This window comes from Manacus candei, unplaced genomic scaffold (assembly GCF_025592945.1).
Source record: "Manacus candei isolate 608988 ecotype Guabito, Panama unplaced genomic scaffold, ASM2559294v1 h1tg000069l, whole genome shotgun sequence".
In the NCBI taxonomy this organism is placed as follows: domain Eukaryota; kingdom Metazoa; phylum Chordata; class Aves; order Passeriformes; family Pipridae; genus Manacus; species Manacus candei.
The window spans coordinates 3,127,085-3,142,247 of NW_026138117.1; the positions used below are offsets into that span (position 1 = coordinate 3,127,085).

Genomic DNA, 15,163 nt, shown 5'->3' on the forward strand with positions numbered 1-15,163 from the left:
ACTTTAGAGTAGATAATAGCAGTAGGTAAGAGACTAACTGGTTCCTTTTCAGCCATGGAAGTAATCAGCTGGGGTGGTCCCAGGGCGCTCTGGGCACGAGTATTGCTGAGTGATCATTGGCTGCCACCTGCGTGACAAAGTAAAGGACCAACCCTTCAATTTATACCAGTGGAGCCAGATCACGGGAAACAATTGACAGGTAAAATACATTTTTGAAAATTTAAGGGAGAGGAGAGAGGACACATGATATAAATGGACCAAAGAATCTAAAGATTTGTCACAGATAGCAAAGGTTGCTCTTCTGAAAGTTTTACATAGCTGTAGCTTACTTCATTCTGGGGAGAGGCACACAACAAAGTGCAGGTTACTTTTTGCTCCCCTGGGAACAGAGCCTTGCTAAGAAACAATGATAATTGAGTTGTATCAGGGAAACACATAATGAAATTTTATTCTAGTTAGAAATTATAGTTCATATTTACACAGATGCTTCCAGATCTTTGAATGCTTGTTGTATTAATGTTGGGTGCTTTCCACTGGTCCCAAAGATGGGTTTGGATTTTGGTTTTTTAGAAAGACTAAAAGTAAGTTACTGAATTTTCAAGTCACTAGTTGATAGCACTGTACTAAGTTACTCTAGAAGTCGTAGAATGCCTTGCAAAAAATGATTGTAAGTCGGTCTTAATCTTGGTGATAAAACAATGCTTAGTATCAATATTTTTCTTCTGTTCTATGTTGGTTTTTTTATTTAGAGAACTGGCTGAAAATAATTTTTAAGGGCTTTTTAACTACATTATTTTTACTTATTTAGAGTTGTTAAGCTTATGCTTAGCCCAGCGTGATACAGGACTGGTGTGACAACTCGGTTTTGATCAGTGACTGAAAATTGTGATCACCCTGATGTCACCGAATGGCCACAGCTTGTAAAAGGTAAGTATAAAGCATAGCAGGTTGTTTCTCAGGACTTTCTTACTTATCATGTTTATTTTAAAGTATTTAATTTGTATGGCTTAAAGTTAATTTTATAAATAGTAGTAAGTTATATTGTTTGTTTAAGATAAGTAGCTGGCAAAGTTGACTTACACTCTTGCTAACAGTGATTTCAAAGCTCACATCGTTTGCCTTTGGAGCTGTAGTGCTCCATGAAAACCTTCTTAGGAACAATACTATCACTTAAAACTCTCTGGTGGTTTTTACTGTCATACTGAATTTCTGTATAAATTGTTTAGCATACTTATCTAAGCAGTTTGTTCATTTTTCTTTTTTTAAAGTATTTGTCCAGGAGGCTTGATGATGTTAAAAATGCGTAAGCATGCATACCATTACTTTCCTCTCCTGAAGAGGTACACTGAAGGTAAAAGGATTGGCTTGCAGAATGGGGAAGTTGCTCCCTGTGTTGTTGGAAATGAGCCACCATTTTAATTTGCTAGCTTATACTGCAGTATTCAGATTAGTTGATGTCTTGTGATCAGTATCTACAATTTAATTCAAAGCTGAAATTTTTAAGAGCATTTGCTCTGAGATTTTCTCTGAACAGAACTCTTGTTTCAGATTTTAAACATAATGAAAGGACATCTTGCTGTACTATATAGTTGTTTTTCAGTACTATTGCCTGCTCAGAGAAAATAACAAGGTATCTTGTTTGTAAACAATTGGGTATTGCAGAATAAATAGCTTCTTAGCAAACAGGTACAACTTTTGTAATTAGATTGATCTTCCACTTCATTTAATGAGTACTGAAAGCTCATTTTATTTGGTGCTTACATTGCCATTTGAAACCTTTTAAAATCGAGATAATATTTGCTTTAATAGTTCTGCAAATCCGAATTATGGCAGGTCTGCTCGTGTTTTAGAAAACAATGAGCTGAAGGAATTTGATCCCTGTTTTCTGTAGAACCACTTATCTTAGAGGACCAAACCTTTTTCGACTCAACTACATTGAAGTTTTTCTGAACTTTGCTGAAATGTTTTTATTGTTTTGGGGGTTTTGTTGGGTTTTTAATTGTTTCTCTTATAGAATAATTTTTTTTTTCACAGTAACATGTACTGAACAGTACTGTCTCTTTACAGCCCAGATAAAATACTTACAAATTATGAGGATAGGAAAGGATTTTGGATATACTGATAACTGTGTTTACATATCTGTACTGCAAATCACCAGGCTACCTTTTTTACCTGCGAAGTTTGGATACCAAACTGCTCTTTTTCTCTAATTCTTCATACTGCTGTTTATTTTAAAGGCTCAAAGTGATTAGTACTCTTGATGTTTTTCTTTTAATGCCACTACTTCACTCATATTTTCATAGCAACTGGAAGCACTACTCTTTCCCAAAGCTTCAATGTGTTGTATTTCCCAATACTGAATTAAAGATAGCAACACCTCAAACATCCAGACTTTTTGCTATCATTTTCTGAAGTCCTGGAAGTAAATAGGAGCTAGCCAGTATGGATATACACGTGCTTCTCAGATTGTATGGCTTTAATGCTTTGGTGAATAATTGGAAAAGAAAAACTGAGATTGTTTTTTTAAGTATTTAGTGGCTTGTTTTGGTCACTGGAGTTGAAGGGAAATTAATTTTTTATTTGTTTTGCTGCTGAGCATTATTTTTGTCAACAACTATCTTGTCCTGAACTTAAGGAGTAAGGGAAACATAATTGGAGGGAATAAATAGAGGCCAAATTTTGAGATTGGGTGATTTTTATGTTATTTTCCAGTTAGAGAACATTTACATTTTAAGCATGAGTATAAAGGTAACTGAATAGGAAGTTCGGAATTTTGTCCTTATGTCAGGTAAATTTTAAAAGTTAATGAAATAGAAACAAATAGTGTACTGTGTTCTGCATCGTCTGTCACTGCATAGTATCCAGCTAGCCTAGGAATTATAAGTTGTCTGCCAGAAATGCTTTCTAGGCACTGGGTCTGTTTGGTAAAATGCAGAAAGTTGTTAAGGTACAGAATTTTAATAAAGGAACTAAAATTTTAGTAGAGAATTTGGAGAACAATCCAAGCTTTAGAGACCATCCAGTAATATAGCACAGTTAAACATGGAAAAAAAAGAATGTATCAGGCTACAGATGGAGATTTCCAATATCATTTAGAATATTATAGATAGTCATGTAGTAAATATTAGAAATTCCATTTCTATAAACAAAGTTTTTTTTTCCTGAAAAAGCTATGGGAAAACCTGCTTAGCTGTCCTAACTGAAGTCCTCCAGCAGACTCTGGTGAAACCTACAAAGTGAGTTCTATTTTAGCTCACTTCTAGTTTGAGAGCTGTCATGAAAGGGACTTTTGTTCATGTAAGCTGCAGAGTTTTACTGTAGTGGCTGTGCTCTACACTCTGAGGAGTGACTGTTTCCACTCCTCAGAATATTTCCAGGGTGGCAGTTCTGGTCAAGTGTACCAAAATCCATATCCAAGTAAAGATTTGATAAGGTCCTTTAGGGTGTGATTTCAAGGCATTGTAAGGCAATGAAAATCAAAACTGCTGCATTTATACTGCCTTGTCTTCTGGCTTGTCTAGTTACAAATTCACTGACTAAGGGGAAGTCCCAAAGGGAAGAAAAAAATATTGCCTAAAAAAAGTTAACTTTTTAAATCAGTACTTCCTTAAGGAAGAAGATGGGAGTAAGGAGGAGCTAAATAGATATAATGTAGCCTACTTAAGTTAGTATGAAGCTATACCCCTTAAATTATTCTGTAAATTAAGTCAAAGGGGTTGCTAAGCTAAACACAGGTACTGCTTGTGTATTCAAAAATGCCAGACAATAACACCTAATTCTGAATATTACTGTCTGATCTCTTGGCTGGAATGAAGAAACAAAAAGCTATCTGAGATTACGTCTACAAATTCAGGTGGAGAGAGATATGAAATTTGTTATGAGATTCTGTTGGAACCTGCTTCTGAGCTTCTACTTTTTAGAGTCCAACTGTGTAGAGAATCTGTTTGTTGCAGTTGATCACTGATAAACTTTGAGTATACATTTTGGTTACAGAAGTGATTATGAAGAACTAGCCCAGAACTGGTGCCCTATGCAGCCTGAATACAGAAGTACTGCCAGCAGATCTCTACTCTAATGGCTACTGTTGCATAAGCAGTGGGGGAAAAGCACTGTCCTCCTTAAAGAAATCTGGCTTAATTATACTGTCAGGTTTTATGTTACAAGCTGTATTCTAGAGTTTGGTAAAATAAATTAAATCTGTAAGTGTCAAAAAGTTGATGGTGTTAGTGGCAATAGTACACTACCATTACTTTCCACCTTTCATAACTTTTCATATTGTAATGACTTAAAAGAACAAAAGGTTAAGGTTTTCTATCTGGTTTTGCAGATCACCAGGAGAACCTCACTCTGAGAACATTGAAACTAGCCGAATGTAAGTAAATGAGTGGATGAGTTTGGTGTATCTTGTTTAAAAATCTTTTGAATTTATGTAACAACTACTCTTGCATCTGCTTCATAAAAAGAAGACAAAAGCTGAGTAGAACTGCAGAATTACCTTAGAAAGTTTCAAGTTAATATTTTGCTATGGAAAAATAATTTCAAGCCTCTGTATAAACTGATGATTTTTTTTGGGCGGGTGAATGAGTTGAAGGGAAAGTTTAGAGGTTTAACTTAATGTGAACCAGTAGATGGTAGCATAATACAGTGTCAGAAATCTGAGGGCCTACATTCAGACTTGACAGTAAGGGTGTAATTTCTACCTGCTGTTCACTAACATCTTGCATGGGTTTGAAGACACTTCAGTACTAAGGCACAACACTTGCTGATATCTGTTGTGGCATGGATTGTTGAACTAAGAAAAAAAAAAGTCTGACTTAATTTGGTGAATTCATATACTAGTTAATTCTAGAAACAACAAATTGGCTCTCTTTCACTAAACAGTGAATCTTGCATAGCATCATGCTGACAGTTCTGAGTCTTGTTTTTCTCTGCCTTTAGCATAGAAGCCAAGATCAACTAGAAGCAGATTGCGATGGGCTGAAATGTTCATTTGTATTAAAAATTCAAAAGGGTTGCAGGAATGAGAGGACCATTTTTTAAAAAAAAAGGTTATTTGACACTTTATTCTTCTGTGAGTTAGCGAACAAAGATTCTTTCCTAGCTATTCAAACAGTCCTGTCATAGAACTCAAATAGGGAAACCACAAACTCTGCTTTTCTGGCTTACAGCAAAGTTCCAAAATAATAGAGGGAGTGTAAGCGCAATGGTTAGTGTACTGTCTAAATCTTCAAAGGATCTGGGTTTGTTTTTCTTCTGCCACAAACTTCCTCTCTGACCTTAAACTGTCTCCTCCACGCCTGCCCCCCAAGTGGTCTAGTATTTTACACACCATGGGCTGGATGCCAGTTTCTGGATGTTTTGTAGGCTAGGGACATAGTGTGAATTGCTCAAGGACTTCTCTACTGTAGCTGCCCAACTTGGGGAGGTGCAAAACTGAGGTTGAGCCCACACACACATTGGGCTGCATACCTAATTTTAAAAGTGATGAGAAGGAAGCAAGAACGCTTTTCTGATGTGTGTTTAGCAATTCACTGCAGTGTTGCCTTTTCTTGCACTAGGAGTAGCATTTCTCCTGGGATGACAAATTTCTTTTCCCTCTCTCATGCCATCTGTTGCAGAAGTGCTGTCTGGCTGCTTCCTTAGGAGTACAGGTTAATAGGGATCCAGACCTGAGAGATGACTGGCTGTCACTACGTGGACACATGTTAGAGGTTGCAGGGCTAAAGCCCTGCCATAGTCTCTTATTTCTGCTCCAGTAGTGGCCTGTGCTGCATTGTCTTTTATTGTTCCTGCAGCAAGTTGAGTTGTGTTCTTTTGTTTCCCTGGCCTAGCCAAACGGGGGAAATCAGGCTGCAGGCTGGCTGTAGTCCACTCTGGATATTGTCAGTTGGACTACTGTTTTTTACACATTGGAAGGAAAGATGTATCAGGACCAGTCATCTAGAGTGGTGTGAAACAAAGACTCTGTAAGGACTTATGATAAATCAGAAGGAAAAGACAGTAGAAGTCTTTTTTTCCTTCTAGAATTTTGACAATTCTTTTGTGTATGTTGTTTGTCCTCCTTAAAACTGAACCTGAAAAAATAATCTACAGTAGTAAGCTTTTCTGCGTGATAGCTGAGTACTTTATTTTGTGCAGAACAATAATCAGAGTTGTCCTGACTTTATAGATTTCAGGTATTTGTCTGTAATGGATGTAAGCCAGTTAAGCCACAGGAATTCACATATTTGAGTAGTACCTATACAGTATACTTGTGAAACTAAATTGTTTAAAATTGTATCGCAATTTGATGTGTACGGCACCTGTTACTGAGAATTTTTGCAATCCTGCTGCATAGTTGTTCTTGCTACATAAGGTGGAATGGCAGGCTGAATGTGTAGCTAAAATATGTTATTTACATGCCTATAAGTCATTAGTAAATGCAGGGACTTAGGCAAGTGTTTTGTTATTTCCACAATGAATGGTTAAGTTGTTTTTGCTCTGGTTGGCTGATATAATTGCTTTATTTATTTCTGTGGTTTGCATTGCAAAGCTTTATACCAAGAGCATAATCACATGTTTCACACGTGTGAATGAATATTAATTAAAAAAGAAATACTCTTGGATTCTTACACAGCAAAATCTTCCATGGGTAGGTCTTGCTTATCCCAAGCTTTTCAAATTCTGGCTCTACATGTGGTGAACATTGTGGTGCTAGCTTAGAGTTAGGAGTCTTTTTACCTTAACATTCATTCAAGTCTTTGAATTTTTAAGGTCAGTATCTTCTATCTGCTCCTGTCACACTTCTCCATTGATTTTCAGCTTTGATTAGTATAATTTTCTTAAAACCTCTTTAGCACTAAATTACATAATTTAATTGTTTACCAGTAACTTCTTGTTCATGTGTTTTCACTCTCCATTGTATGTAGTCACATATCAAGACAAAGTTTTGGGTGTGTTGATATGGCTTTTTGTGCATTCATCTTTCCTCTCTCTGCTTTTGAGGATGGGATGCCTTGCAATTTTGAAACTCCTCTCTGCTTTTCTAATAGGGCTGTAGCAAGGTAATTTTTCTGAGAGACAAGTTTACGAGATAGATGCTTACTGTTTTCTTCATTCCCCCTCTCTCAGTCTTCCTGCATTGCTCCATATAGCCAGGAGAGATCTGTTCTCAGGTTCACCCTTCCTGAGGAAGTGCCATGCCTGACTTTGTCAGCACATAATGTGTTCCTAGAGGCACAGTGGATCTAGAATATATGGTGGGGAGGGAGGTCCCTTGGGTGAAGCCAGTATGGTCCAGGGGGGTTCACGGTCTGCACCCCAGCTATTGGGGTCCACTACACTGGAAAGAACGAGGTTTGGCAAATGTGAGTTCCACACACGTGCACATTTGCTGTGGTGTCTGTGGCTGAGGTGGGGAAAAGGTGTTACAAAACTGCTGGAACAGCAGGCTTGGTTCCAACTCTGGGTGCAGTGTTTGGCATTTTGGTGTGCAGGGCACTTCAAAAGGGTCTCTTTGGGCAGTGCTATTACTGGAAGCTTGTCTTCTCTAGCACTGCTGCTCTTACTCTAAACAGAAGCAGGAAACCAACATGCAGGGTTTGAAACTGAAACTCTCAGAAAGCAGTATTTAACTTCACAGATATCCATCCACAATCCACACTTTTTTTAACAGTTTTTGATCCACTGGTCATCTAGTTTCCAAAGGGTAGTAGAACTGTTGCAGATGCATAAGTCTCTTTCTGCCTCTGTCTGTTAATGCATATACTGAAAGTTATTTTGCTATAAGTAGTAAAAAAACCGTTCCCTGTTTTGTTTTTCCTATCCAAATGGCAAACATAGATTTTCTTCTAGTTTTCATGGATATTAATAGTTTTGTTGTTTGTTGTTTTTTTTTTTCTGTTAAGAAAATAGCTTATGAACATTTTGACACTTCCAAATTCCTAATTGCCATTGTAAAACAGGCTGTTGTAAATTTCCACTTACTAAAATCAGCTATTTTGGAGCAATTATAGAATCATCAAGACTGGAAAAGAACTTCAAGATCATGAAATCCAACCCTTGACAAATCACCGCCTTATCAACTAGACCATAGCACCAAGTGCCATGTCCAGTTGTTTATTGAACACTTGCAGGGATGGTGACTCCACCACCTCTGTGAGCAGCCTGTTCCAAAGCTTGACAACTCTTTCAGCAAAGAAATTTTTCCTGATGTCCAACCTGAACCTCCCCTGGTGCAGCTTGTCCTCTTGTCCTGGGAGAAGAGGCCAACCCCCACCTGGCTACAGCCTGCTTTCAGGTGGTCATAGAGAGTGATAAGGTCACGCCTGAGCCTCCTTTTCAGAGCTCCTCTGGGCTAAACAACCCCAGGTCCCTCAGCCACTCCTTGCATGACTTACTCTCTAGACCCTTTGCCAGTTCTGTGGCCCTTCTCTGGACATTCTCCAGCACCTCAATGTCTTTCTTGTAGTGAGGGGCCCAGAACTGGACAGAGCACTTGAGGTGCAGCCTCACGAGTGTGGAGTACAGGGGGGTGATCACTGACTGGTCCTGCTGGCCACACTATTGATACATACTGTGGTACAGACCAGGGTGCCATTGGCCTTCTTGGCCACCTAGGCACACTGCTGTTTCATGTTCAGCTGCTGTTGACCAGCACCCCCAGGTTCCTTTTCCACTGGGCCACTTTCCAGCCACCCTGCCCACAGCCTGAAGCACTGTGTGAGGTCATTGTGACTGAAGTGCAGGACCTGACACTTCACCTTATTGAACCTCATACCATAGGCCTTGGCCTTGGCCTAGGCCTAGTTGATCCAGCCTGTCCAGATCTCTCCACAGAGCCTTCCTGCCCTCCAGTAGATCAACACTCCCACCCAGTGTGAGACTTCTGTGTAAAACTAATAGAAAAGTTGTTATGTCCCAAGCAGAAACCATTCAGAAGTATGTAATTTTGTGCTGGTATTTCCAGACAAGTTTGAAACATTCATGCGTATTTCTGAAATTTAGGTAAACTTGAAAGCAAAACATGATGCAATTATGCAGATATTTTAAACTTCCTTTACATAGTATTGCTCTGTATTTAGTTTAAAATATTTGAGAAATGCAAATTAAATTCTGTTTCATAGGAACTTTTGAGCAAGTACACTCAATATCTTATTTCCTTTAGATTTTAGACATTCAAAAATTACTACCCAAATTCAGCCCAGTTCACCTTTGCCAAAGAATCTACAAACACAGAGGATCAGTGGTGTATGTTTCTAGTAATACTCCACAGTTTTAGCAGCATTTAAATTACAAATGTGAAGTACTTTTTATCTGGCTTTTTACTAGTTAAAAAAAAAACAAATGAAAAACCTAAAGGCATTCTTTTTTCTTTAAGTACTGCAAAAGTAAGTCAGTGAATACTAATTTCATGCTAAATGGAGTAATGTGCTTACAAAATTATTGGACATTGGGGAAGGAAGTTGATGTCTATTTTAGGTGCCTCTTCTCCTCACTGAAGCAGTGTATATTGCTTGAGGAGGTTATGCCAGGCCCACTGTGTGGGGAGTTACCCTTAAGGCATAAGGAGATGCCTGTGATATATCTGTGAAATGTTCACAACTGCATCTGCACCAGTGCAGTTTCATACTTGGATGTGCAAGAACAATATGAGTATTCTGAAATGTATATGCAGGTCAGTCACTGCAGCTTTAGCTACAATAGTAACTGTGTGCTAATGTACAGTGAACTAGTCCTTGAGTTTATAAGGGAAGAGTTAGATCCCCTTATGGGAACTTAAAGGGAGCTGTGGTCTTCACGGGTGTAGCATGAGCTAAGAATAGAGAGTGGTTTTATGTTACCTCACTTGATCAACCAGTTTTAATCCCTCAGGTCAAGAATTTAAGTTTTCTGCATGCTAAATGAGCAAGGGAATATAGAAAGTGATCAGGTTTTCACTTCTGGAGAACACAGAAGGTATGATATGGGGGCTTTTGCTGAATAATGTGGGAATAGGAAATGTGGGCTGTTGTCAATGAGCAGTGATAATAATTCCTGAAGTACCCCAGTGGGAATGTGATGTGGAATATCTTACTGTTCTGTAAAATCACACATTGACTTATTGGAACTGCATTTTCTGTGTAAGTAATTCCAACAATGGACCTCAGTAAGGGTAGCTCTTATGGAAGGCTCGGTAAATTTATTCTACCTTCTTAGGTTTGTATCCTCCCTTTGTCTCCACCATTTTTTGTATTCTTAAATAATTTGTCTGAGCTTATGTCCAAAGTCTGTGGGATAGTTGCCCAGGGAGAGGTGGGGGGGTCCAGCTGGATCGCTATAGGTTTATAGGGCTTATGGGATTTATCTGGGAACACTTGAAGAGGTGACTGATGTCATCACAAGGCCTTTCTCAATGATTTTTGAGTGATCTTGGGAATCTGGAGAGGTCCCAGTAGATTGGAAGCTGGCAAACATTGGCCTAGTATTCAAGAAGGGCAGGAAGGATGACCCTGGAAACCACAGGCTTGTCAATCTCACTTCTGTGAAGATGATTCAGGGAGTTACTGAAAAACACCTGAAAGACAAAGCAGTCATCAGTCACAGCCAGTGCAGCTTCATAAGGGGGAAGTCATGCTCATCAGACTTAATTTTCTTTTTTGATGACAAGGCAACCCACCTAGCTGATCAAGGGAAGCCAGTTGATGTAATCTTTTTGGATTTCAGTAAAGCTTTCGATACTGTCTCTCACAGGATCCTTCTGGTCAAAATGTCCATCACACAGCTGGATAAACACATCATGTGGTGGGTGAGCAATTGGCTCACAGGTCAAGCACAGGGGGTAATAGTGAATGGGGTAACATCAGGCTGGCAACCTGTCACTAGTGGGGTTCCACAGGGCTCCATCTTGGGCCCTGTGCTCTTCAACATCTTCATAAATGACTGGGACACAGGACTCAAAGGGATACTAAGTTTACCAGTGATACTAAACTGGGAGGAGCTGTTGGCTCCCTCAGAGGCAGGGAGGCCCTACAGAGAGACCTCAACAAATTAGAGGGCTGGGCAATCACCAGCCACATGAAGTTTAACAAGGGCAAGTGCCAGATTCTGCACCTGACATGGGGCAACCCTGGATGTACCTACAGACTGGGCAATAAGAATGCTGGAAAGCAGTGCCATGGAAAGGGACCTGGGGGTCCTGGTTGACGGCAAGTTGAATATGAGTCAGCAGTGCCCTGGCAGCGGGGAGGGCCAGCCGTGTCCTTGGGGGAGGCATCAGGAAAAGCATCAACATCCAGTTGAGGGAGGGGATTGTCCTGCTTTGCTCTGCACTAGAGCGGTCTCACCTTGAATACTGAGTGCAGTTTTGGGCACTGCAATATAAGAAAGGTACAAAGCTATTAGAGGGCATCCAAAGGAGGACTATGAAGATGGTGAAGGGCCTTGACGGGAAGCCGTATGAGGAGTGGCTGAGGTCACTTGGTCTGTTCAGCCTGGAGGAGGCTGAGGGGAGACCTCATTGCAGTCTACAGCTTCCTCGTGAGGGGAAGCAGAAAGGCAGACACTGATCTCTTCTCTGTGGGGGCCAGTGACAGAACTCAAGGGAACAAAATGAAACCATGTCAGGGGATGTTTACCAAGACGGTGGTTGGGCACTGGAAAAAGCTCCAGGGAAGTGGTCACACCACCAAGCCTGACAGAGTTCAAGAAGCATTTGGACAACACTCTCAGGCACATGATGTAATTCTTGGGGTTGTCCTGTGCAATGCTAGGAATTGGACTTTGATAATCCCTGTGGGTCCCTTCCAGTTTAGGACATTCTATGAAATTCTAATACTGCTGTATTCTGGTACTGTTGTACACCGTATTGTTTCCTTCCATATTTGATTTAAAAAATAAATAAATAAAAAATCTAACCTTCAGTCAGAGCTTCTGTCTCTAATGAAGTTTCACCAGAACTTGAGCCAGTGAGTCTGCAGCCATGAGTCAAAATGAAAGTATTTGTACAAACAGCATTATTGTAGGCATGGCAAAGTTTGAAAAGTAATTGGTAGCTAAATATTAGAAACGAAAACATATTGAGTCCCTCAGAAGTTGACTGTTAGAGCCAAATCTAAGCTTATCTTTATCTCCTGGCATCTCAGATATGACCTAATTAAAGGGAAGTGTTGTTTAATATGTTAAAATGTGGTGTTAATATACCAGTGTTTATACATTTAGATAACTTTATTCAAACTAGATATGTGGGCTAAAAAGGTGTGCATGTTGGTGAGATGTGGCCATAGCTCAGGTGTAAAAATTCAGCTTTTTCATGTGATAGACTTACCTGCTTACAAACGACAATATTTCATACTCTAAATCTGAAGGTCTGGAATGATCAAAGGTCAGGAATGATCAAAGCATGAAATCTTGGTATTCACAAACAGATGTCTGTGAAATTCTGTACTGGTCTAAGTTGTATTAAAACACTGGTGTTTTTAAGCATCTATGCTAATGGCTGAAGTACGAAAGACAAGATTAAAAACCACTTACTTTTAGAGGTACATGGAAGGAGGCAGATTTTCCTAAGTATACATATAAAAATTTGAGAGAATAGAACTCTTTCATTGGATTAGAATATAGCTATTCCCTGTTTATACAGTGGTGGCTTTGATGATATTGCTCATGCTGCCTAATTTTTTTTTATGGTCCTTTACCTCCATCTCGAGGTGGCAGGGAAACATTTCTCCTCAATTGTTTTTTTTTTGTCTTGTAGTGCACTGGAGCATTTGGAAGGTCAGGTAGACATCGAGGTCATGGTTTTCTTTCTAAGGCATATTTTCTTCTCTAGGATAATGAGATCTTGAAGGGTGAACAGAAAGGAGCAAAGGTGTTATTGCTGAGTAATACACACCTCAGTAGTCACAGTCAGAACATTTTCCCTTCTAAAGCAGCTGGATTGAAACTGATACTTAGCCAACCAGTGTTAATAGCTAGGTGCAGCAAGTGCTGAGTAGTACCAGTGGGTCTAGCACTTAAGTTCTGAAGTACTTGTTCTGTGCAGAATCTGTGCATGCATCAACATCAGGAAAGGCAACTTTAAGTTAATATCACAATTTCTGATGAAAATCTTGCTTCCTATGTTCTAATCTTTATAGTACTGTATCACTAAAGTTGCATAAAAGGCCTGCATGTTACACCTATTCAAAATGTTTGAATTGTTTCCTGGTTGATAATTTTCATTAATAACTTGTTTTCATTAAATGAAGTCAAAGTTTGGGGGTTTCTTTCCAAAATGCAGTCAATTATGGTGCTCTTAGTACTGCATGCAGCTGCTTCTGTCCTGATTACCTGCAGCTTTCCAGTAATTTCTTTACTATTTGCAAATTTCTGTAGAAGTCTGTGACCTTATTAATAAGGCAGTTAAATTTTCTTCTGTGTGTATATATAGTACTGAGCACATGGACTTGTATAGCAATACAGCTCTGATTTTTCAGATGTTTGCTTACCACCTATAATGGCAGGAGAAAGGGAAGGATTTGGCAAATAGCTTTTTTTTTAGAGAATTTATTTAAGCTGAGGAGAAATATATTTAGCCTTTAGGTCATCTGTAATTGTGGTTTTGGCATCAGTGTAATTAATCAAGGAATATTTTTCATATGAGTTTAAATAGACTAAATATATGATAATTTAGTCATCTAGAATCTTGCTAAAATGGCTTAGATTTTTAAAGGCTTTATATCTTATTAGTGTACTATTGATAGTATGCTAAATAAATGTCTGAATTGTTTGTATTTCATGCCTCTTCCCTCTGTCAGTGGCAACCGTGCATCAGTACTATATATTAGATTCAAAAACTGTATGAGATCCAGTTCTGTTTCACTTGCAGCCTTGTTTTGCATCCAAATTGCTCTTTTTCAGTGACAGTTGAGATTGTTCAGAACTGTAGAAGATTGTCTCCACTATAGCACAACAATGTAAAGCTGAAAGCTGTGCATAAATAGGATTTATCTTGCTCTTACATAGAACCCATAAATTAAATTGTGTGTTAAATATATTTACATTTGTCAAAATGAGAATCCTGCATTTAAAAAAAATCTCCTGATGTGTCCTCTCTGACAGAAATCTTGTGTTTCAGTGCCTGACTAATCTCTGCCTTGCTGATGCTATTGAATGAGCTTTGTATGTGAAAGCTCTACTAATCCTTGTACTTGCTGTTTGAATGTTTGCTACAGGAAGCGAGCAGCTGCAAAGCATCTAATAGAGCGCTACTACCACCAGTTAACCGAGGGCTGTGGAAATGAAGCCTGCACGAATGAATTTTGTGCTTCCTGTCCAACTTTTCTCCGTATGGATAACAATGCAGCAGCCATTAAGGCCCTCGAGCTTTATAAGATTAATGCAAAACTCTGTGATCCTCATCCCTCCAAGAAAGGAACGAGCTCAGCTTACCTAGAAAACAATTCCAAAGGTGCCCATAACAATTCCTGCACTGACAGAAAAATGAACAAGAGGGAAATGCAAGGCCCAAGAGATGACTTTAAAGGTAAGATGTTTAGAATTTTCCTACAATAAAACACATTTCATATGCAAGAGTACAAGCCAACAGAATTCACTGTGGTGGGGTTCTGCTGACTTCTTAAGTAAAATACAATGTTGGGCGATCAAGTATTTTACTATGGATTCTGAAAAATGGCTGGATTAATGCTGAATACTGATTCTGAATGTGGATCTTTACCACCTGTCTGTTAAAATCAACATGCATTTGTTGTCTTGTGACAATAGTGATTTTGCAAGTATGGAAAGGCTTTTTTAGGTGCTGTTGTATGACTGTTTTAGTTTCACTAGTTTCATAACTCTTCTGCAATTAATGGGTTATAAAAGTTATGCTTTAACTAATTCCAGATTCTATGTTAAGAAACTTAACAGATGAAAAAAATGATACAGTGGATGATAGGCAATACATGTACTAAGCTAAAAAATGTTTAAGCAAAGTTATTTCTAAACCAGTGTACAAAAATGAAATGATGTTCTGTATATCTTTTCTAACTTTTATGTAGCTTTTCAAACTCTCAAATAGTAAGTACATACTAACAGAATAATGCTAGTTGTTGCCAAAAACCTGTGATGCTAACAGAAATCAGGTCAAATGTAATTATAGCCATTAACCTTTGAGCAGATCTTTTTAAGGATTATGACAATAAGTGGTATGAACACAGAAGTTCAG

At 38.8% G+C, this 15,163-nt stretch overlaps 1 protein-coding gene across 5 annotated transcripts in view; it reads left to right on the forward strand.

Annotated features, from left to right (window-relative positions):
* Positions 1 to 15,163, forward strand: part of UBE3A (ubiquitin protein ligase E3A) — a 54,328-nt gene that overhangs the window by 17,112 nt on the left and 22,053 nt on the right. For 2 of the 5 annotated variants that reach the window (XM_051807019.1, XM_051807021.1), the window contains 4 exons: positions 53 to 199; positions 809 to 927; positions 4,328 to 4,372; positions 14,172 to 14,482. In XM_051807019.1, coding sequence (XP_051662979.1) covers positions 908 to 927; positions 4,328 to 4,372; positions 14,172 to 14,482 — 376 coding nt within the window. In that variant the 5' untranslated portion in view covers positions 53 to 199; positions 809 to 907. Of the gene's footprint in view, positions 1 to 52; positions 200 to 808; positions 928 to 4,327; positions 4,373 to 14,171; positions 14,483 to 15,163 lie in introns of those variants that run through there. The other 3 variants (XM_051807020.1, XM_051807022.1, XM_051807023.1) reach the window with 2 other exon arrangements.